General features: G+C 40.6%; 1 protein-coding gene across 6 annotated transcripts in view; it reads left to right on the forward strand.

Annotated features, from left to right (window-relative positions):
* Positions 1–24,996, forward strand: part of MSI2 (musashi RNA binding protein 2) — a 566,011-nt gene that overhangs the window by 479,298 nt on the left and 61,717 nt on the right. For 4 of the 6 annotated variants that reach the window (XM_083174189.1, XM_083174194.1, XM_083174188.1 and 1 more), the window contains 2 exons: positions 966–1,004; positions 1,779–1,844. The exons of 1 other annotated variant lie outside the window; for it this stretch is intronic. In XM_083174189.1, the coding sequence (XP_083030315.1) occupies positions 966–1,004; positions 1,779–1,844 (105 nt within the window). The remainder of the gene's footprint in view (positions 1–965; positions 1,005–1,778; positions 1,845–24,996) is intronic. One more of the 6 variants, XM_083174191.1, reaches the window with a different exon arrangement.

Raw genomic sequence — 24,996 nt, forward strand, 5'->3', positions numbered from 1 at the left:
CGATGCTGGCATCACGAAGGAGGGAATGCCAACAAGGTCAGGCAAGTATGCTTCCCCCTAACCCCCCTCTAGCCTGACCCTACCGTCCCCACTAGTGCCTAACCCTAACCCCCTTCACTGCCACCTAAATAACCCCCACCCTGCAGCCTAGCCCTTACCTCCCTGCCCTGCAGCCTGACCCTAACTTCCCTTTCTAAGGGCCTAAACCTAACCCCCCTCCCCACAGCCTAAACCTAAGTCCTCCTCCTTGTGCCTTAACCTGGCCACATATTCCCCTTTCGGGATGCTGGCTTTCTATATTCCGGTATCGGCATCCTGACTCAAAAACCCACACCCTGCCGAGACTGTACACTGTATGTAACCTAGTCACTAAGGTGCCAAGAGCAGCTGTTTGGAGTGACTGCAGCAAAGATTTGAGGACATATCTGTGTGTGTAATATACAACAAAAAAATCATGTTTAGTTTGCATGCATACTGTAGATGTTTTAGCCGATATGTTTATTGCTGCCATCCTAATGATTACAGATTGCCATGCCTGTTATTCATATACTGCTTATGTAGAAAATAAACCTACTACTAACCGGGGGGTCTCTGAATAAAGCACGTTCGATCCAAGAATTTATATTTTATAGAATCTAATTAAAGCTAAAATACCTCATGTATTATAAAAGAATACTTTGAGTCTGGTCATTTTTTTTTACATTTACAGTAGTTAAAGGGTAAATTCATGGACCAGATTATTATAATTTGAGTTTGCTTCTTATTTTTCATTCTTTTCTTGTAACAAAGAATAGAATGGGAAATGAAACCAGGCTGCTTACGTCCTCGCAGTTGCAGTCACCTAGATTAGTGTGCAGGGGACGGCACTCTCTCCAGCTGCCTCTGTTTATTCAGGATGTGGAATGTCTCCAGTTGTAGTTACTGTTTCGCCGGATTTGTTTCATTTCCATTCTTTTTTCTTTTAGCCATGCAAAATAATGTCGTTCACCTGGAACCTGAAAAATGTAAAGATATTTGTTATATATTTTCACCAACAACTTATAAAACTAGACACACATTGATTTTTTAAATAAAGTATTGCACTATTGTCTATATTACTGTACTTTGTGGAACCACAAACCCATAATTAAAGTTCTGTGAGACAAACAATATGAAATTGAAATTAAATATATTTACATTTGTGATAATAATGTACACACGCAACGCATACCAAAAAAAGATAGAAGCAAGCATATGTCATCTAACAGATGTATGCTCACATATGCAAAACTGCTCACGGTGGGTAGATGAGTTATCACCTGTCTGGTATAAAGGATTGGGTGATCGTCTAATCTGGATGGATCATCTGACACAATTAATTAGGAAAGTAGAAGCAGGCTGTATGCTGCAATGGAAGGGACAGTGATGGGTCAGTTTTTGGTTTTGTTTATTAAATTCTACTTTAAAGCTACGCATTGATTGATAATGGATTCACTTTACGGATGCAATGCATTCGACAATAAATCTAGTGGGGATATGTTAAAGCTGACCCAATCTTTTATCTGTGGTTCAGCATGTATTTGTACTGTGGCCATATAACAAAGATCACATTATGCTGCTTTTATTATTATCGATCTTTCTTATGACAGAAAACATTTAACGGAAAATTGTATTTTGGAAACTATTAAAGGTATGATCACATAGTGCAGAAGAGAAGTTGAGGCAAATACACATAATGTAGTAATGGAACAAGCCGTTAGCTGTTGTTCTATAGTCTTTCTGCTTCTCTTTCTGGACAGGTTTCCCTGCGGCAGCAGCCTATGGACCAGTAGCAGCAGCAGCGGTGGCGGCAGCTAGAGGATCAGGTAGGGGGCTTGTGTTAGTGTGATGCACGATATCTCTAGGTAGAAGATTTCATGGTTGGGCTATACTTTATTTCTCTGCTGCTGATATTAGCCAATCATTTGCTTTGGTGAATTATCATCTTTCATGTGAAGGGCAATTTCTGTCAAGTAAATTGGTTCCAATCAGCAAAAAGAACCAAACACCAACCGTCTAACTTAATGTATTTATGTCCCAAATGAATAGATATTATAATTAAATATAATTCAAATAGACATTATGTTTCTGTAAGCCATGTTGCTAGGATTTACTGTACAAAGTTAAGTTACAAATAAAAAATATTCGGTTAAAGACTCAGAATAAATCAAATACCATTGGTTGTACTTGACTTAAGCTGGGTACATACCTACAGATTAATCTGTCCAATCTATCTGGTGGGTACAAAAATCTGGTAATGAATGGGAGCAAATGACGTACTAAACAAAGGCCAATTCAGACACTTTGGTTAAATCCATTTGATTTAACAAATTTATTCAAACAATCGTTTTTGTCAATTTCCTAGCATTATCTAGTGAATTGGTTTATTGCCATATGCTACCATACATGACCAGATGTTTTTTGTTCTCACTAGACCAATACTTCTTTAGGTGTCCATCCAGATTTAAGCTGCCCACACATGGTTAGATTTTTTTAAACGATATTGCTGTTTTCGACCGATCGGACTGACCAATATTTAAAAAACTTTCCATGTTTGGGCATGAACACAATCCAATCGTTCATCTAGCTCGCTGATCCCTTCAGCAGATGGAAAAAGAACGACCTGTCGTGCACGATTTGGCACACCTTGTTCCGTGTGTAAGCATGATGAACGATGGGGCAATAATGTGTTATATGATTTGTGGTCTTTAAACGACCTATCTATTCTTCTGATTGTTTACTCAATCGTTCTGTGTTAGTGCATGATATTGTTTGGCCAGGAGTGTTCTGGATTTCAAGTGAAATCGTATAAGACATTGAATTGTTCATGAAATGTGTGTGGGCACCTGTAGAGTGGCTGACATTACTTATAATGTACTTTATTCCTGTGGATTGCATTTCTTATATAGGCTGTGTGCATAGCAAAGTTAACTTTTTTGCTTTCAAGGTAAAGCAGGCATATGAAAAGTTTTATGTATTTATCAGTTTAGCATACTATCCCTTTAATCCAGGACGCTCATGGATTACATATTCTGCAGCTGATTAAAAGCAGCTGAAATTAATTCAGCCAGCCACAGCACCTATATACTTTATTAGTGTCCCAGTTTAAAAGGATAGTATGGTGTGTGTGTGTGTATATTTTATATATATATTTTTTAATTATATGTCTTCCTTAAAAGAGTTATAATAATGGTAGCCCAGCCGCTATCTTATCCGTCAGATATAGTAAATATATTAAAAACAGTTTTACAATGTTTCCTGCTTTGCATTAAATGGGAACTCCAATTAATATTGTTTTCTTGCAAGTGGCAGCCTCATCCATCAGAGAACCATAGTACCTCTACCATACATACCTCTGTCACCTCCCACCATTGTTCCCTCACACACCTATGCACCCAAAGTAATCCCAATTCTGGTTCATATGTTCTCCTTCCATAGTGATTACAAATCTGAAACCCAGAGCCGGCTCTACCAATAGGCAGCTGCGTAGTGCTCCATGATCTGGGGGGGGGGGGGGGATGGACCACCACCATTACTACCACCACGACCTATCAAAAAATCAAGTATGTCTATGAGGATCTTTGTTGTACTTAATGGAAGTGTCTGCTGTGGAACTTCACCTCCATACTTTCCCTTGAGGCATACAGATGGAGCACCTGTCAGCCAGCCTGAGGAATCGCCAGATCCCCTGAGCGACACAGGGTGGCAGACAGCTGCTCAACCTGTTGCAGCACAGCGGCGGGGAGCGGATTCCTTGACTGTCTCTGCTTCCGGTAACCATGGTAGTTACACCCTTGCCTAGGGCTATACAATATAACTAATATACCAAGATGTACAGTAGTTTGAGATGGGAAGTGTGTAATTAATTTTTTTTTATTCTACAGTACATTGGGCATATCAAATGTTAACCTGAAAACGCATTGGAAAGGATATGTCGCATTGCTTCATAATACAGATTAAGGCACTTGTAAAAAATGTCAAAATCTCATATTGCTGGAAAAATCTAGATTGAAGCCACATGGGGATGCATATTGTATGTATGTATGTATGTATAAAAGTACATCATGCTTGCCTATCCTCCCACATTCATCGGTTCCCGATTTTTACTTCAGCCTCCTGCTGCCCCGCAAACCCCCTGCGATCGTTCTGAATAGGTGGGGCCTACACGCCTCTGAATGGGATTGTGGGTAGCGGTGGCCGAGCTGCTGTGTGCACAGACAGACAGGATGTCAGCCGAGGGCTTCCCTGAGGCTGGCCCCACCAAACTGAGGTGGGCTCTGTGCTTCTGCCCTGACCGCTCCTGTCACAGGCTGTGTGACTGCCCTGTGCTGCCTCCACCACTATACACTGCCGGGTCCCCATCCCTGTATCTTCCAGGAAGGTGAGGGGGGCTGTGTAATAGTAGTAGTAATAGTAGTAGTGTGTGTATATACTGTGTATATAGCGCTGTACAGAGTATAGTTGAAAATTCACATCAGTCCCTGCCCCAGTGGAGCTTACAATCAATGTTCCCTACCACATATAGACGCACACACAGACATTCTAGGGTTAATTTGTTGGGAGCCAATTACCAGCATGGCATAAAGTGGTCATGAAGCGGTGGGGGAACTCATTTCTCTATGCCACCTAATTACACCCCCTCCTCTCCCCCCATTGGGCAGAGACAGGGACAGTGGTAGGGTTTTTGGCACCCCTACAAACTAGAATGCTTTTCTGTGAGAATTACTGTGCAGGGCCAATGTGGATGTTAAAATGTACCACCTCACCATTAGAGGTGGGTGAACTCCGTTCCACCCCGTTCCCCCTCACATTAACCCCTGCCTACTAGTATATTTATGGAGTGTGGGAGAAAACTGGAGAACCAGGAGGAAACCCATGCAAGCATGGGGAGAATATACAAACTCTGCACAGTTATAGCCATGGTAGGAATCAAACCCATGACCTCAATGCTGTGAGGCAGTAATGCTACCCATTACGCCATCCGTACTGCTGGGTCAGACTGTGTGCACTGTACTATGGTGCTGTGTGTGTACTGGGTGTAAAATAGGGGGGACTGTATACCATACTATGGTGTTGTGTTTTGTGTGTGTAATATAGGGGCATGTGCAAAATGTACACAATGTATTATTGGGGGGGTGTGCTTGTATTATTGGGGGGGGACTTGCCTACCTTCCCGCATTGTGCGGGAGGCTCCTGCTTTTAGCCTGAGTTCCCCGCTGCCCTGCAATTTGAATCGCAGCTCCTGGATTCCCCAAATCTGCCCCCCTTTCAATATGGACTGCGCATACAGCGCTCTGCACAGTGACTTAGTGTGATCTGTAATCTTCCTGAAACTACTTTTCAGAGGTAGGCAAGTGTGAAGTACATACAGTGTCTGGAGTTCCCCTTTAATGCTCTGTGATATTACTGGTGATCAGACTACTTACTCTGTAAAAACCTTTCTGCGTAGTGAAGACGTCAATACAGATTTTGCATTTGAAAGTTTGCCAGAGCTTTACCAGTGTTCTCAGTAATAAAGACAAATATGTCTCCTCTCTGTGCTTCACATCCTTCCTCCCTGTCCAATCCACTGTTCTTTGGCAAATGCAATTATTTTGATTTCATGTGATCTGTTCGCTGTCACTGTCTTCATCTAAACACTTCTAATTCCGCACTGGCTTTGTAGAAGGATGTGATTGTTTCCTGTATGTACATTTACCACACACAAAGCCACTATAGTCTGTGTTTTACCAGCAACACTTTTTTTTTTTCTTTAAGGCTAATTAACGAGGCATTTCCTGCAGGTTTCTTTATTGGGTGTGTAGTGTAAACTAAAACATCTACTACACCTTTTCTTCAGATAAGGAGCTTACTGAACCGCTGTTTGTTGGTATATAAAGAAAGATGTAGTTCCTACTTTAAAAGCACAGTCCTATGGGTAATATAGCATTTAAACTACATTTGGCTATTTTTAATAAGATAATCCCCTTAGCATGACACCATTGTGAAATAAACACGTGCTGTGCAGTATTTTGTAGACTGATGTATAACATGGGTCTTACGTTCTCTACCCATATGCATTTCAGTGCACATGGTAGTTCAAATTGATCTGGCTATTTCCAAGATATTGATCCCACCACTGTGTCCATAACTGAAGGGAAGATGCTGCTATAGCTAGAACTAGGTCATTAGACAGTAACAACTGTACACATGGGATTTTGCAGACTTCTGGGCTACGTATATTATGCAATGAGTCAGCCTGCTAGGACTTTCTGATGGCCAGTGTTAAAATTGCTGACAGCTATGTCCTGCAACTAGTGCCAGAGATGGTAGTGACACCATAATGAGAGGAGGTGTTAGTACCATTAGATCTGACAGGAGAAAGAACTTTCTGTAACATATTTTATGTTATACTTTTTAAAATCTTTCTCTTTACCAGCATGTTCTTTTCTAAAAGATACGATTTTGTTCTATTCTAAGGACGTAAGGTTCTGAAAGGATCATTTCAGCCAAGTAGTACATTTTTCTCATCCGTCCCTATACTTCTAACTACAATAGCCAGACCTATGTTGGTAGGGATGGCCATCAACTATCGATGGTCTGCGTCTGATGGCAAGTATTTTTCCCCACCAATGATGCACTGCAGCAATAGACTAATGTTGAGGAACATCAGGGCCAGTGGTACCATGGCGTAGTTCTGCTCATATGCAGGTCTCAACCATAGTCGGTTTCTGCAAATGAAATAATCAGCTTGGCCATTGCCAGTTATGTGGCAGGGTTCTGTGGAGTTCAATGCTGCATTGCTTTCTACTCCCGCACTGACAGGAATTCATAGGAGGTGCAGACATCTAATGCAGGTATAGTGACCTGTGGTCCGCACCTGTATGTGTGTTTGAATTTGTAAGTTTTTGGGTTGGCAACATCAATTGAAGACTTTGCTGTGAGGGTTTCTTCAATATGCCAGGTTACTGACATGGGGCCCCTGACACTATTGCTGTTGGATGCTGATGAGTAAAATTTACTATTTAGCTGAATTTATCCATTTATAAAATCAAATATAAAAAAAAACACCTTCATTCCATGCAAACTGTTGCTGCTTGCAGCGTGCAAAGGAGACTTCTATATGTACTAGCAGACCAGCTCGTAGCAAAAGCTTCGATAGCTAGTCTGCTACCTTCTGTGTTTTTGCACATGTGAGAAAGAGATGTAGATTCACTCTTTACCAGCAGATGGCAGTATTTTGGAGACTCATGGACACTATATATATATATATATATATATATATATATATATATATATATATATATATATATATATATATATATATATATCCTTGCATACCGATCTGCTTCTACGGACTTCCACAGGCAATAAACAGGACTCAAAGGCTGCCTAGTTCAGCAACGTTTCAATGCTTTACTTATGCATTGTCATCATAAGCCTGATGACAATGCATAAGGACTCATAAGCCTGATGACAATGCATAAGTAAAGCATTGAAACGTTGCTGAACTAGGCAGCCTTTGAGTCCTATTTATTTCCTGTGGAAGCAGATCGGTATGCAAGGATATATGTCCATATGATATGGATGATCTAGCTCCGGGCGTTTTTGAGAGTGCCGGCCGGTGGTACAAATATATATAAATATATATATATGTGGTGGATCACATCAAGCGCACCCTATATCTTTTTTTACATATATATATATATATATATATATATATATATATATATATATATATATATATATATATATATATATATATGGTTTGCATGCGGGCAGCACTCCAATGTACGGCAATGATAACAAACGAGCCGGTGCCCTCCGTGAGATATCCCCGCAGGGACGTATACTGGTTTTGGTGGACGGCGGCACTCGGAATGAAGGTAAGAAATAAACAGGCAGGAGACAAGGTCTCCTGCCTGTTTATTTCTTACCTTCATTCCGAGTGCCGCCGTCCACCAAAACCTATATATATATATATATATATATATATATATATATATATATATAGGTATTGATACATGTTGGGTGGACTTTTTTGTTACTTTTGACTGAGTTTAACATTTGTCTAATGGGCTTTGGCAGGTAGATTGGTGTCCATAGGCACTAGAAATGAACTGTGCCAGCATGTAAATCAAATGTTTTTTTTAATTAAGTCTTTATTTATTGTTTTTTGATTTCATATTTTTAGAAAAACTGGCTGACAGAAGCCGTACAAGTCTCACGTTGTTCATCACAATATCGACAAATGGTTATAAACGCATTTCAGTATATACAGCAATATATTACGAATAACATAAAAAGAGAAATCACAATACATAATACAAAAACCCCCCCTCCCCCAGCCCCCCAAGACATACCCCACACACATAGTCTGTCCTCTCTAGCCCTACCCGTTCGCCCTTGACCTTTCTTCCTAATTAGATTCTGTTGAATCAAATCTTATAGTAAATTCATTATCTGGAGCGATCCCTCGAGCCTACCCCTACCGACCAGTTTTTTATTTAATTTCTTCTTCGTTTATATAGTATAGTTACCTGGTTCAAACTAAGATTACTAGGTGACTTATGCCCTTGTTCAATATCCGTTTCAAGGAACAAAAAAAAAAAAAAAAAAAAATATATGTAAATTAAAGATAAAGTGCAATCTGTGCAATTCTTACTCGCAAGTCAGGCCCACAAAGTACAAAAAGGTGTGTGGGCATCACACCTGTTAGGACTTGCTTCTTCGTACTGTGTTTGTTTGTGAAACCCAGTGGTGACTTACCTATTAAACCTCCCCCCCTCCCCCTTGCCCCCCTCATTTAAGCTAAACACCGTGTCGACACAGTTGAATTACCACTATCTCTTATTCTTTTCCCTGTGAATTTTATAGGAATCCTACCTATCACTTTTCCCCTATTTATGACCCATTTATTTAGTCGGTATTTATTCCCGACCATGCCCTATACACCCTCTGTGCTACATGTAGTAACTAAAGTATAAAAAGTGTCCCTTGTACTTCTATTTTAGTTTTCATTATTATTCCGGGCATCTATTTTAAATAACCTTGATTTTCTCCATCTTCCCCAAATTTTCCCGTATTTAACCAAGGCCCCTCTGGAGGCATAGACAAATCTTTCATGCTCACAAGTGCTATTGACCAGATTCACCCATTCGGTGACATTCGGACCCGAGGAGGCCATCCATTGCCTGGCAATTACGACTTTCGCTATTGCTGATAAATTAACCACCAATTCCTTCCAGTCATCGTTTGGGTCATCCTGCTCCCACACACCCATTACCATACTTCTCGTAGTTAGTGCCCCTCGAGGGACCCCCGTAGTCACCAGTATATTCTCCACCCTCTTCCAAAACTCCTTGATAACCTTGCAATCCCATAATAGATGCCAAAAGGATCCTATTTCCACCCTACATTTGGGACATCTATCGTCATGGGTTCCTGCAATTCTTTTTAATCTGACCGGGGTCAGATAGCTCCTATGGAGAATATTAAATTGCACTTGCTGGATTCGGATAGATGTAGTAGCCCTCCCTGGTACTGCTAATCAATCAAAATCAAATGTAAATCTTCCAGTATAGTAATGATTTTGATAAGTAAATATATGTAGTTGTATGCAGCATCTACTGTGACCTTGGATAGCATTATGTATTAGTATACTGCAGTCACATTCACATAACATGAGAATCTAAATATTGTAACTGTTGAAATATGGATGATATTGTTGAAGATCATATTAATTCCATGGTTCATAATGCAGGGTTCTAATGTATATGCATGCAGTATTTCTGTGTCAAGAATCCATGTGGTACTCCCAGGGCCGCTGAGAGCGGGGGGAGTAGGTACTAATTACCCAGGCCTGGGCTATCCCTGATCCAACCCCCCTCTTTCGTCATCGCGCCCCTTCCCCCTCCGTCCCTCCCAGGCAGCACACCTACAGCATGTGCTGTGATAACAGCAGGATCAGCATAAGCGTCTCATTGCTGTAGGTGTGCTGCTGCTGGGGGGGAGGAGGGCAGTAACACTCCCCCCTGCACTTTGTGGTGTTTATTCAACCCCCCTAATAATTTTGTGGGCGTTGCCTAATCAAGGGAGGTGGCAACGCCTCCCGCGATTAGGCCACCCCCCAAAATGTTACCGGGGCCCGGAATAGCTCTCGGCGACCCTGGGTACACTTTGTACATGCTGTCCAGCAGCCATTAAGTCCCATACACACTTTCTCATTTAGGGGTAGATGTACAGTACGAAGCAGTGATAAGGGAGGAGAAGTGATAAAGTGTCTGGTACTTTATCACCGGCCAATCAGTTCCTAACTGTCCCTTTTTAAACCCTGCCTATAACTTAATAGTCAGGAGCTATTGGACGGTGATAAAGTACCAGGCACTATATTACTTCTTCTCCCTTGTCACTGCTTCATACATCTAGCCCTTAATTTGTACACTCTATATTGTTAACGATGCATGCTTCCAAAAGGTTGACACATTCAATAGGTCAACATGAAAAAGGTTAATATGAGTTTTTCATGTTTTTTTTTTTTTATGTGTCTGTTGACAAACAATGTCTTGGACTCCAAGTCCCCCGCTTGCCATGATTTGGACACGGTGCCTTGCTACGCTTGACACACTATTATATTCTCCCTCTATGTCCACTTGGATAGTAAAGAATGAAAAAACCCTGTGAACTCAGGTCGACCTTGATCATGTTAACCTTTTGACCATGTAGACAATTTTCATGTATTAACCTATGGCGACCTATTTTTTTGTCAACCTGCCGACCACATCCTGTCACTGACAGTGAGGGAGCGCACATTACAGGTCAACCATTTGCTCCCAAACACTGGGAAATGGACAAATAATGATTGTACATACAGTATAAATATGTATTTTTGATATAAACAATTTGTCTGAATGACCTTTGTCTGACTTCCAGCGTTTGGGGGAAAATTGTTCATTGTTCTATGCTTTCATACATTTCCAGATTGGACATCTAAATCTTCAGGTGTATGTCCAGCTTTACTCTTGGACCTTAGCACCTGTTCTCAAACACTTGTGAGCACTCTCAGCAGGAAGTTTCATGGACACCTTTATATTCAGTGAATGTTGAAACTTAACGAAAATATGGCAGTTTTCGACATGAATAGATCAGAAGGGGTTCCGATCTGTTCAATGCTATCTGTTTTTTTGTTTTTTTTCGACAGGTCAAAATGTTTCGACCTTCCGAAAACCAGGTGGATTGACGGAATAGCCGCCAATCCACCTGCTTTCCATCAATCTCAATCCAACATAAAAAGATGCCAGATTTAGGCAGAGAGAATGGCGCTGGGTGAGCAGCAGCAGCTTACACGATGCCTCCTGCCGCCACCTCCCGTACCCACCGCTGGCGGGTCGGGTGAACATCAATCAGTGGGCAATTCCGACGTCGGATTTGGCTGCTGCATTGAATAATGGATGCCGGATCCATTTTGGCATCAATTGAATATATACCTTACACGTCTCTTTCTGTTCCCAGTTTACGGTTACAGTAGTACTAGCTGACTGCATGTTTTGCTTGTGCAAGAAAATAGTAATAAAATAAACCTCATTACAAAGTCTTTAAAGAAAACACATACTTTATGTTCATTCACTTTGTGTATGTGTAGTTGACTTGGTGTAATTAGTATTAAAAAGCTTTAATTTCCCCCATACACTATGCAATTCACCTGCAGTTTGGCCTTTTTTTCCCTGCAATTGTGGCAATCAATTCAAGAAAGAGAGCCCAAATTGCAGGTGAAGGACAGCAGATGCTGCAAAAGTGATTTCTTGGATTGCTTCTCCAGCCGGCAGACTTTGGTAGGATCACATGGGATATATCCCCTGTGATCCTTCTGGCCATGAGGGTCCCGGTTGGTTCAAGGGAGGGTCGCCATGACTTCTCTGAGGTGAGAAAATGCTGCAGTGTAAAGGGGCTTTTGGTCCACTTCAGTAGCAGTTGTACAAAATGTATTGGTTTTGAGCACATCAGTAAATTTATTCTTGTTACAAATAAATATTCAACCAGTGTGGTGGTAGACCGGTGAGTACATTTGTCACTGCTTTAACAATACAAATGAAGCATAATTGCAGCATATTCATCAACTTGCCAATAGCCACAATTACAGCTCTCCGTGCAGAAAATGAACACATAAACGCGTGTTAACTTTTCAGTGGTTAAACAGCTCATTTTGATAACCGGATCATGTAGTTATCTGGTCTCTGTTCACAGATCTAATGATCCTACAACTTAGCGTGAGGCCTAATAACAATGTCTTGCTGCCCTGCATTATTGTATTACTAGGGGTAACCTTGTAGCACTTTTAGCTAATTTCAATGATCTCTAAGCACACCAGGATGTCTATGTGTGGTTGAAAAACGAACCGCTGTGACCACACCCATATATCAATGTAGGACATGCAACACAAGCACATTGCATTACATTTCGGTTTCAGAACCATCTTTAATTTGTCTTTGTTAAGGAACATATAAACTTACCCCATGCCCCATTATTGCAAGATTACTGCAAGATGCAATGTACACTAAATATGGATGTGTGGTGGAAACATTTTCAATATACACATTTAGAGTATCATCAGAAATTGTGGGGCGCAAGACTGTCAAAATTGGCAGCCCCTCACACACACACACACACACACACACGGGCCCTGATTCCTAAACTTATCTCTACACAAGCCCAGCCATCCCTGCTTTGTCCATCCAGCCACCTCCTGTCTTTCAAGCCCTGTGGTCTCTCTCATCTCCGGCCAAAACCAGTCCCTGAATGACACTTTACCTTTTTCTAGCTGAGCTTCACATGATGGCTCCTCCCTCTTCCAGCAGCATAATGTGACATCGTGCATGGGGGCTCACAAAAAACCCTCTACTGCAAGGCAGGGATGGGCAGTAGTAGCCAATAACAGGAGGTGGCCCCCCTGTCTACCCGAGGGGTAAATTCACTAAGATGGATATGGAAGATGGGATGTTGCTATGGGCAAATAGCACCTTCTAGATAATAAGCAGTATCTGATTGGTTGCCCATAGCAACATCCCATCTTCAATAGAACTCCCATCTAAACAACCCCCCCCCCCCCGCAGTAACCAATGAGCAAATCGAAAACATTTAAAATCACTAATATGACTATTTCTGCTTTATATCTTCCTTTTTTATAATATTTTGCACTAGATCGCTTCGAAAATTCCCCTAAAATGCTCCATGTGTATGTGTATGGGCCACAGCGATATTAGTAATCATATAATCAATTAGCAATAGTACTTTACATTATAAAGTCAACCAGTAAGAGACTGTTTGGAAAGCATTGGGGTAATTCAGACCTACTTGCTAGGCCACCCCTGCTGACCGAAACCCTGCAACACGTGCGCTTACACATCCTCTCGCATGCGAACGCACAGTGGAAAAATCATTCAATGGTCGCTCACCAGCAAATGATTTTTCCTCTCTTCACAGATCAAAGTAAGCCTGGACTGACTTCTATACTGCATGGTGATGGCCAGAATGGGGGCGGGTGCTGATGTCATGTGACGCATTTCGCAGGGGTACTTCCAGTGTTTCTATGGGCTTGCCTAGTGTTTTTGTGGTCACACACATGGACCCCAACGACCCCCCCCCCCCCCCCCCCCTGACTGACAATCATATTGCGTATGCCCCGGCGAGTTTTTCACTCATCGGGAGCGTTCGCTCTGGGGGGTTGCGAATGAGCAACTATGTGCATGTGCAGACTCCCACCATTGGGGGCAGGGCTGAATGCGGACCTATGAGCACAGATCTAAATCGGCCCATTGGTTCGGAGTAACCTAGTACCTACTGTATTAATTACTTTTTTTTATCTGTAAAGTGTGAACCCATGAAGTAGTCATCAGAAACATCTGAGAAAGGAAATGAGTGTATCTTTCTGAAACCAAAGACCTCTCTGGGTGCAATTTTGAGTAAGAGACAAATGCAGCGTGGATATGTGAAATGACAGTTCAGCAATCACTGTAGAGATTGGGAAATCTTAAAATATGTTGAACCATGGGTTCCCTGAAAAAAAAATTACAATTCTTCAACCTTCCCTTTCATTTCCCAGGCTCTCTTGCACGTTCCCCACCGCCTATTACTCCAGCACTTTGTTATTTCATTGGCAAGATTAGTTTTGAAGGGATTTAGTTTCCTGCAGCATAATTGGTCAGCACCATATGGAGGCAACCTGTTTTTCTTTATTAGCATGACTATAATTTGTGGCAATTATTACATCTTTTGCCTCTTGTAATACAATGTAGACCGGATGCTGCACAATATTTGAGATCTCAATCCCTATACTGACATCCATTTGATTTGGCAAGTAAGATCATTTTTTAACTGTTTGTCCTTCTAGGGCATTATGTTTAGCAGTTCTACTCTGTGCTTTCACATTAATTTCCTTATGAACACAAGTCCTGGAAATTGTTCCTCTCAGAATTATATTAAAATGTACTTGTCCTCTTCCAGTCACTTAATTCACGAGCAATGTCTATATGGCATTTAACTATTTCTTCATCATGACTTGCGCAATTGTCATTTGCCCTGCTTGGCTTGGTGTCAGTCATATATTGTTGAGGACATTGGGCTTGATTCACTCGCAAAAGCAAATTATGTCTCTAATGGACAAAACCATGTGTATTTGGGGGGTGGCAGATGTAACATGTGCAGAGAGAGTTAGTTTTTGGTGAGGCTTGTACTGATATCTACATTGTAGTGTAAAAATAAAGCCACCCGTATTTACCGTGCGCAGAAACGAAGTAACACCCAAATCTAACTTTCTGCACATGTTACATCTGTGGGTCCCCCCCCCCCCCCTGCAGTGTACATGGTTTTGTCCATTTGAGAGATAATTTTCCCATTGCGTTTTCATCCAATGGTGGACTTCATCAGGGGAGTGTGCATCATTGTCCATGATTGGATGAAACACGTGTGGCCTAATACTATAACGTGTACAACGTATCTACAACCAGCACCGATGACGCAGTGTGCCAGTGTACCTGCGTGTCCTGAGACTTGCTCCAGCCGAGCCCCAGCTGTGCCTTTTCCATCAAGGCTGCTAACACAGTAAGCGCTAATCGGTGTACCATCAAGGACAAGTCAAGAGTTCTATCCAGCCGGCTCGGGCATCCTGTATCCACTACTGCAGCGGTGATATATCTGTACCATGCTGGCAGGCTTTTAATTTTAAACTTTCATGTATGTGAGCATATGTGTGTGTTGTTTTATATCAACACGTTTATTACTACTCACTGGTGCGCCCTCAGTGTGCTGTTTTCTTAATATATATAATATATCACATTTTACTAGGTTTCAAATGCGAAACAATGTACATAAAAATGTTGAGACCTATAGAAAATTAAACAAAGTTTCCAGTATATCATGCTGGAAATAACATTTTGAACATATATCAAACACATACTGTAATGCTGAAAGTCACAGGTCCAAACCAGAAAAAGTCTCTTGAATATACCCTTAATTGGTCTGTATACTGTGAACCCTTTAATATCTTAGTTGAGTAAAAATATATAAAAAGATTTATATTTATCAGTGCATAATGCTCGCATGAATGAGAATGTCTCATCCTATTGTACATATATGTAATGGAAAATCCAAAAATATATTTAAAACAGCAATTTCTGTGTGGAGTTCTGTTGCGTCTGTGCATTTGCAGAAATTGCTGAATAGAGATTTCGGCACTTTTGCGGGACCTACTGAATTAGCCCCACTGCCTGATACAGAGTTTGCCTTAAATAATTTTTTTTTTCTTCAGAAGCATAACTTGATTTTTCTGAATAGTCTTAGATCAATACGAACAGATATCTGTTTCATTTTGTAGTGTTGCTGTGCGTTGACTAAAATGACAGTCTATGTGTAAAATCCTCAAATATATAATTCATTTGCCTCATGGCCTTCTTTCACTCCCTGCATTTATAGAATTAACCCTCTTCGTGCGACTGTTTTCTCCCTACAGCTGCTGACTTTCATTCACCGTTCATACTTCATTTATACGTTGACATTTTAGCTCCTCAGTAAATTCAAAACTATTTTATTTGAAGTTGGCTACTCAAAGAAGGATTGGAAAAGCTTGGCATGTCATGGAAGCCGTCACCTTTGTGTGCTTTATGGTCTGGCACTGTGTAGGAGGTATTTTCCAAATCCTTAAAGGATATAATCAGCCTCAAAGCCCCATAAAAATTTCAGTAGCATTGCAGGATGTATGATCACCTGCGGCGCTGCTAGGAATGACCTCCGCTTTAGGTGTTTTACAGGTCATTTGCTTAAACTGGTAGTATAATAAAAAAAATAGAAAAAAGTCTGACTCCATCTATAATGTAGCAATAGCACTATAGGTAGTGTGCGCCCTTATTACTTGTCACTTGAAGTGCACCTGGTGTCAGAACCTGATATGGGAAATAAATACGTGCATGTTCTATATAAACATTGGCGCTAAGTATCACCCATGTGTTTCACCTCATTGTGTGTGTGCTTGTTATGCAATTTACCACATCACATGTTATCTATGCATGTTTTCAAGAACTTTTTACTGAGGATTTTTTTCAAAATGATCATCCGTTTGCTATCAATGAAATATAGTCCTTTCTGTATGTCTTTCGAATATGTTCTTGGATAATATTTTAATGCCGCTTTATATTTTTTCAGGTTTGCCATACTTTGCCCCATTATGTATTCATGTGTGACTGTGCGGTGATCTATAAATGAGCCCCATAATCTCTTAATTAGCGTGCGTTTACCAAATATCACCTTTAATTGACCTGGACATAATAACATTCCATTAGTCTTTAAGGGCATATTATAGGTCTGCTGGGTGCACAGCTATGACAAAACACGCTCATAATCTCATTCAGTATACGAGAGGCCTGCATTGTTTTCCTTCCTCTATCAATCCCTGCATGAAAAGACTCCAGACTAAAATTAGCAGAAATGATAGCTAGTTAATGTATTACAGTGAGAGCCCTTAGCTTTGGTTTCCATGGCTCCCGAGATTGGCTCATTTGTTTTGTAGATGAGTAATTACTACACAATTAGAGTTGGCTAAAAATAAAGGAGCCCTTTGTTCCTGGCTATTCATTAATATTAATAAAAGATCTGTCCAGGCAACATAGTAAACAAGGAATGCAAATGTGTCTACCCCCTGGCAGGATAGCTGTAGATTTATTACTTAATGGCAAGCAAACTCTTCTGCCTGTCTCTTGGTTTCATATATACTGTGTCATATTCCTGTGATACAACAAGCACCACCGAGAAGATTGACACACTGCATAATAGCAGATTAACTATTTGTGTGGTCTCCTTTATTAGATTCCAGACTTGTAGTAGGAAAGCCATTAAAGACATGACATCTTGCCTTGACAATCTCAAGATTCCATTACTTGATCTATCAATTGCCTAATTTCCCTTGAAAAGATTTCCTAGTGTTGCCTTTCTGAGGTGTTGTTTGCATTCGGGATGATGAAATTACCATTAACTAGTGTTTATTCACACGTTGCCATAAACCACAGCATATAAGAATGTATGCTCAGACAGTGCTGCATACGGTATGAGAGAGCACCTTTTATAGCATGGTTTTTCTTTAGGTCATAAGTATTCTGAGCACTAATATGCAAATTAGGTTATATTGGTAACCACTGGCTAGAGCAAGCATTCCCAACCACGGAACTCAAGGCACACTTATGGGCCCCAGACATCAGCAATTAATTGTGACAATCCTCCATTCTGGAGATGATTGCCACAATTAATCTTTAATGTGTGGGCTCCCCCTTTTGCCAATCCCAATCAAATATGAATAGGGATCGCCAATCGATTGCTGAACATGTTTAAAAATCTGGTTTTATTGGAGTTTCATTTTTGTATGTGTGGGCATTCTAACAGGAAAAATCTGTAGTGTGTGGGCAAGTCAAATAGATTGAAGAAACCATTTATCTGGGCAAAAAAATCACTGGATCTGAGTAGCAATTAATTAATTGATTGCTGATGTATGGGGGCCATAACAGTGCAGGTTTTAGTGATATCCAGGCTTGAGAACAGGTGACTTAATTAGTAGCTGAGGAATTCTGATTAAACCATCTGTGCTGAAGCCTGTAATTTGTACCCATTTTAAGAGGTGATTCTCCTATAAAGTGACCATTTATACAGATTGTCTAATGCTGTGTACACATGGTGAGAGTACCGTGCGATCTGATCGCATCGCACGGCATGCATGCGATCTGCATACAACTTTGACTATATTGTGCAGATCTGTACACACCATTCGTTTCTTCAGGGATATTGGCCCATATGTGTACATTTACTTTGATTTGCAAGTTTTTTTAAGCATTAATATATATTTAGAACTACTATATTTAAAATCTATTTATAGACAACACATTTATGGGGGTATTCAATCCCAGGTCACAACTGTCTGTACATCCCAACAGCAGTAACCCTGGACCATTTTTGTTTCGCTTGCCTGCATATCAGCAGGTGGGATTCAATGTCCTGCCTGTCCATTGGCACAAAGAGGGGGGCGTGTCCACGTAAAAGGCCGTGGATTGTCAAGATCCTGCTGTGATTATGACAATTCATGGCCGCTCTCGCCAAAACGGGCCCGACCGCTTTTAAAGTCTGTCCCATTCTGTCGATCTGCCACTTCAATGCTGTTGGGAAAGACAGCATTGAATAGGCGCCCACTGCTATTTTCTCCATTGCAAATAGCGTCGGAAATTGAATATCCCCCCTTATTATTTTTGATTCATATTCAACAAGAATTTGCAACAGTAAAGTTTAACATAGTTAACGTTATATGCAATTAAAAACAGGTATGCACTCCAGATATGATTAGGGATTGTGATTATATTCATCTAACTTATTTGTATTGTGTCTCATCAATTCAATGCAAATCGTAAACGTCCACATTTGTGGTAATTTAGCACTTGTGGGTATTTTTGTGTCACTGTATACTCTATATGTATATACATATATAGAGAGTATATTTCTATATGTATTTTTTTGTGCAAGGGCTCACGTGGTCAGCTGACTTGAGAGTGGGACTGTGACAGGTCTGTGCAAGTTTCCATAGCTGGGTGCTCAGCCAATCAAAGCTACAGTTCTCTTTTGCCTAGAAGCAGCCTAGAGAGGGGAGGGACGAGACAGATTTTCACCGACCACGTGTACAGACAATGTGACAATTTTACGATGGGCACATAATATTATGCCCACTTACGTTTGTGTCCACTTACGTTTCGGCTAGTGATGTCGCACAGCTTGTTTAATTCCGCCCCTGCGGATGGGTCACTTTTTCATGGCATACATGAGCTGCAGCATGAACTCTACATATGCAGAATTAGAACCGCAAGATGTTGTCTCCAGGTGGGACAGAAGATAAAAGGGGTGTAGGGTACAAATGGTACCTGCAAGCCAAGATCTAAAAAGACACATCTGTATGCCCACGTAACAAAGCCATTTGCTGTCAACCAATACAACAAGTTTATGGGGGGGGGGGGGGGGGAGTGGATATATGCAATAGGATTGCATAGTAAACGCTTGGATCCCTTTCAAATATGGCGAGAGAACAAACATGAGTTTACTTGGATTCAATGTGGAAATTGCAGCAACATTTATCAAAAATGGACAAAAACCCCAAATAAAAAAGGGAAAGCCTTTAAACTCTAATGTGGAAACACCAACACAAATAGCAAAACGTTGGCAGAATGGAGATTGGATTGAGCTGGACATTATTAAAAAAAAAAACAATGTAATGACAAAGACTGTACCAGACGCACTTGCTGCATTTTTCGGAAAATTAAAAGATTCAGTGGGGGTTATTTACTAAGATGGGAGTTCTATTGCAGATAGGATTTTGCTATAGGCAACCAATCAGAATAGATTTTTTATTAATTTAGCACCTTTTAGGGCACAGGTTTTCAACCTCGGTCCTCAAATACCCCCAAAAGTTCACGTTTTCCAGGTGCACTCATTACTCACTGATACATTTTAAAAGATCCATAGGTGGATCTAATTATTTCACTTGTGATTCTGTGTGGGGACCTGGAAAACGGGCACTTCCATTTTCGTAAATTTAACCCAGCGTGTCTAGAATGTATGGAATCATTTCAAACTTAACAACCACCAAAGACCGACATACACATAGGTGTCGGGCCAATTCATATATCCGGCTTTTCGCTGCTTACATATCAAAAAAATAAATCTTAATGTGGTTTCATTTAGTCTATTTTTCTATTTGATTTTGCTTTTATAAGCAAAATCGAACAGTTTTCAGCTGCATCCAATCCTGATGCACGTCACCAAACTGAAATAGAAAAATAGACTGTGCAGGCGAGACTATATAGTACAGATCTGTACTATATAGTCTAATTCCAGTCTGTACACCGCGCCATGCGATTTAATCCAGATGGAATCGGGATTGAATACAAAATGAATCACACCATGCGTACACTAATTTACTAGTACTTTATTATCTGTTCAATAAAATATATATATTTTTTTATTATGATATCTATTATAAATTTGTACTTGAAGAGGGTAAATTAGAGAGAATATTAGTCTCTTCAGTGCTCTGCTGTAATTCAGCGAGCAACTTGAACTGCATTATTTTAAGTGTTTTATTCTAAATAGGTGTGTTACAACAACATAAAAATTAATGCAAGCCCCAACATTTTATGGAACGTCAGTTTTAAAGGACAAGAGAATATATTGGTGCTACATAAATACAGTATTAAGGTTTATATATAAATCCGTTTTTACACCCCAGCAATCTTATGGGCTCATGAGTTTGACCAGATGTAGGCAATCTGCAGCAGTCCAGCTGTTTTGGAACTGCTTATCCCAGCATGCTTTTCCACAGTGTTTAACATGCGGTAATAGGAAAACTAGGACAGAAAACTGTTCAGTTTCTGTCCCTGTTTTCTGTTAAGGGCTAACGATCTTATAAGCCGCAGCTGCTGCTGCATCAGCTATTCTTTATTTATACCTCCAGCCCACTCTAATTGCCATTAGTGTCATCAACCTTCTGCAGTAGGCAGACAGCAGTGTGGATGCCCCTCCCCTTCCCTCTACTCCCTTTTCCTCACACACAGCCAATTCTGCAAGATCCGCCTCCCATATTGTTCAAGAACGATGAGCTCAAAGGTCAGGAACCAGGAGGGCAAGGGAACATTTTAATGGCTTCTTTGTGTGTGAAAGATTTAACGTGTGCGGAGTAGGGATGGGCATTGGAAGCCCACCATTAACTGATGGCTGCACATCCGACATCAAATCTTTCGATTCCATGGTCCAATGACCATTGCATCAAAATAATTAGATAAAAAAAATATATGCGCATGCAGAAATGTCTTCAGAGTGCCTGGCTGGGGGGTGCATAAGCACTGCTGCATGGTCCCAACAGGGATTGGATCATTGGGAGATCATCAAATAAATGCCATTCGATGGTGGAAAACATTGGAGTGCCACCATCAAATGGTAAAACTACTACCATCGGAAAAAAAAATTGATGGTTGTATAACACTGCAATGCGATGTTCACCCCTAGTGCTGAGGGGGAAGAGTGAGTTGTTTAACGGGTGCTGTTGAGAAATATATTGTTGCTAGATAGGGTTATGGAGCGCAGGAGGATAATGCCTGCTGAATGTGAATGTATTAGTTGCAAGGTGGAGGGGGTTTAATGGGTGCTCCGATTGATTGATTAGTGAGTGCTTGGGGTGGGTGGCAGGAGGTTAATTGGAGTTAACAGGGTGGACAGATGTGTTAATGGGTGCCATGAGAATTAATTGATTTGATTCTTGAGCTTAGTGAATGGATATGTGACCTCTTTAGTGGGTGAGATTTTTCACTGATTCTCAAATGTGAAAATATGCAAATGCCGGTTTAAGCATTTACTTTGTGCACTACCATGCAGCGGACTTCACAAACCCTGCGATGCCCAATTTGCAATGCTGAAGGGCTCTAGGGGATCATCCAATCATCGGTGCATCATTAAACACAACTTTGAGTCCTCTAGCAGATCCTACCTAGTAGAGAGTCTACTTTTATTAAGCTGATACCACTGTGGCTGAGATGCTGCAGAAGAAATGGTCCCAATTGAAAGGTCAACAGTGTCAAGGTCGCCGGTCAATAGGTTGAAAACTACTGGTCAACTTGGTCCATGTTAACATGAATCAAAAGTTGACCTGTCAATGGTTGACACATAAAAAGGTCAAAACTGGTTTTTCAGGATTTTTGTTGGTTTTAACTGACTTAGAGGGAGAATATAAGAGTGCCGAGTGTACCTGTTATCAATATCGACCTTTTCATGTGTCAACCTATTGCTGGTCATCCTATTGACTGTCGACCTAATAATTCACACCCAAAAGGAATGACCATTGCATGTTTAAACACACCCATGACACCTTCTCTTTTTATAAAGAGTTTAGGTCACCACACTGACCCGCCCATGGATCGCAGAAGCCATCAAAATTTATACTGGTGAACTACTCAAATGCACATACCATCACATTCTTTGGCTGGCTGTGTGCAGGAAGGGTTCCTTGCACCTATTTTGAAGTGACAAACAATCAGTAAACTGTGCAAAAAAATGGTACAGAGTCCACCTCTGTTATGGGCCCTGTGGAATTCTAGCATTGGCCACTTAATCTGAATGTTGTTCTCTGGATCATTATCCAGGATAACCCATTTGCAACTGCGTTTCTTTCTGTCTAACACTAGGTTCATTTCTACTGTCAAAGGATGACTAGACAACACACTGATAGTGGTCACTTTCTGATTCACATTAAAAATACTGAACAACACATGCACAAGTCGCAAAAACGACTTTAACTTTGAGTTCAACAACCCCAAAATAGCTTTGATGTAAATTTTTTGAAGTAGAGATGTTGCCAATCACTATCCATTAGATTATCTTCTTCTAGAAGGTGCTAAGTAAATGACAAGTAGAATCTGGTTGCTATGGAATTGATATTAATGCCTGGTACACACCAGGAGGACCCGCTCACGATGCACATTAAACAAATAACATAAACTTGTAAAAAAGAGGGATGAATCCTTACCCCTTTGGAGCCAGCAAGGGATGGTAAGTGGCAGGGATGCAGTCCGGAAGTGCACCCTGCTGTGGCCCCAAATACCTTAGCACTCGGTAGGTTCAACCAGGTCAGGTCCAATCAGTCACTGCTGCCGTCACGTTTCGAGCATCTTGTGCTCTTCTTCTAGGGCAAAATGACTGATATGTGTATGTGACTGATATTTCTCCATGTTCTTGCAGGAGAAGCAGGGCCCGAAAATTAGAAAATGTTTACAGCCTGATAATACATCTAATCTTTAGGGAAGCAATAGGTTTCTGAAGGTGCTTCTTCTAGAAGCCTGCAGACACTTATTAGTTATGAGATGAAACCGTAAGCAAGTGCACAACTTTTACAATAGTATCTGCTACACCTCCACTGAGTAGTGTTGAAGGTCCCCAAATGCTCTCTCATATTGCAATGTCAAGTTATTATTCAGTTTTTTGGGGTTTGTTTGTTCTTTTGTCAATGAGAGCATAGAAAGGAATATCCTTTTTTGTCTAGCGTTCTGTCATCATATAGACAACAGGATAGTGAATTCAATATTTATTTAGTGTTCTTTCTTGGCACAAAGTACAATTTAAGCGCCTATAGTATTTTTAGTGTTCTGTCCTATAACAGAGAACAGAATAAATACCATGATATTCTTAATGTTCTGTCATAATCCAAAGAACAGGATAAGAAGCCGGAATATAATACAGAGAATAGGATATTAGCAGTCTGGCCCTGACACAAAAAGATGAATTAATAGTTTGCATCTTAGAGATGATTCATTTAATCCTGTGTGATTGTTTTAGATCCTAGAAAATGATATTAATTCTTTTGCTAATGCACATTGATGGTCTATCTAGCTGTCAAAGATTAATAGGTCTTTAATTTCATTTTGCTTAAAGCTCTAGCGAACATGTAGTCTGTCCAATACAATCGGTTTTCCCATCGTACATTGTATTATCTTGTCTTTATCATCTAGAGGATTTGGCTTGGAAAAAAAATATAGGTTTTCAGTTTTATTTTTAAAATCTATCCACTATAGGGCATGGTCTGAACATCAAATTCTAACAAACATAATTATACCATAAAATATTTTGCAACACTTTAAAGTTGCGAGCAAACCGTAATAAAACCGACAATGGGCCTTATTCTAGTTCACTCTCTCTGACAAAACCCTTCTTAGATGGACAAAGATGTGCGCTGCAGGTGGGGCAGATGTTACTTGTGCAGATATAATTAGATTTGGGTGGGGTTTTACTTCAAAGTGAGGTCTGTATTGCTCACCCAAATGTAATTCTCTCTGCACATTTTAAATCTGCCCCCTGCAGTGCACATGGTTTTGTCCATCTAAGAATAATTTTATCAGAAAGAATGAACTAGAATAAGACCAATGTAGTAAGGGGGCCTGCTTCCAAGTTTACAGATAAATGATAATTTAAAAGGGCTTTGATACAGGAGGCTAAAGCTGTATACACACTTATCAGATATATCTACAGGCGAATCGGGCAGCGTGTTCTCCATACACACTGCTGGATCCGTCACAACTGACATCACAAGTGGGCGAGATCATTTACATGCGCCCGCTCAATGAGCTGTCTATCTCCTGCAGCTCCCAGGGTGTGATGCGCTATGGGCCAATGTATCTTTAGATATATCGAGCATAGACTGTGTTGCTAAGCCGACACAATATATCTGTGAAGGACGTGGTTCCCATATATATTGCTTGTACACAGTGTGTACACACCTTAAGTGCCACAGAGTATGGATCATTGGATAGACATTAGGTCTACAAGCATTAGGTCGACATGGGTTAGGTTGACACAAGCTTTAGGTCGACAAGGAGTTTTACATCTTTTTTTACCCTACTGTCAATACATCAATGTCAAAATGGACACTAAATAAGTACACAT

Source organism: Crinia signifera, chromosome 2, assembly GCF_055691185.1.
Source record: "Crinia signifera chromosome 2, ASM5569118v1, whole genome shotgun sequence".
Taxonomy (NCBI): domain Eukaryota; kingdom Metazoa; phylum Chordata; class Amphibia; order Anura; family Myobatrachidae; genus Crinia; species Crinia signifera.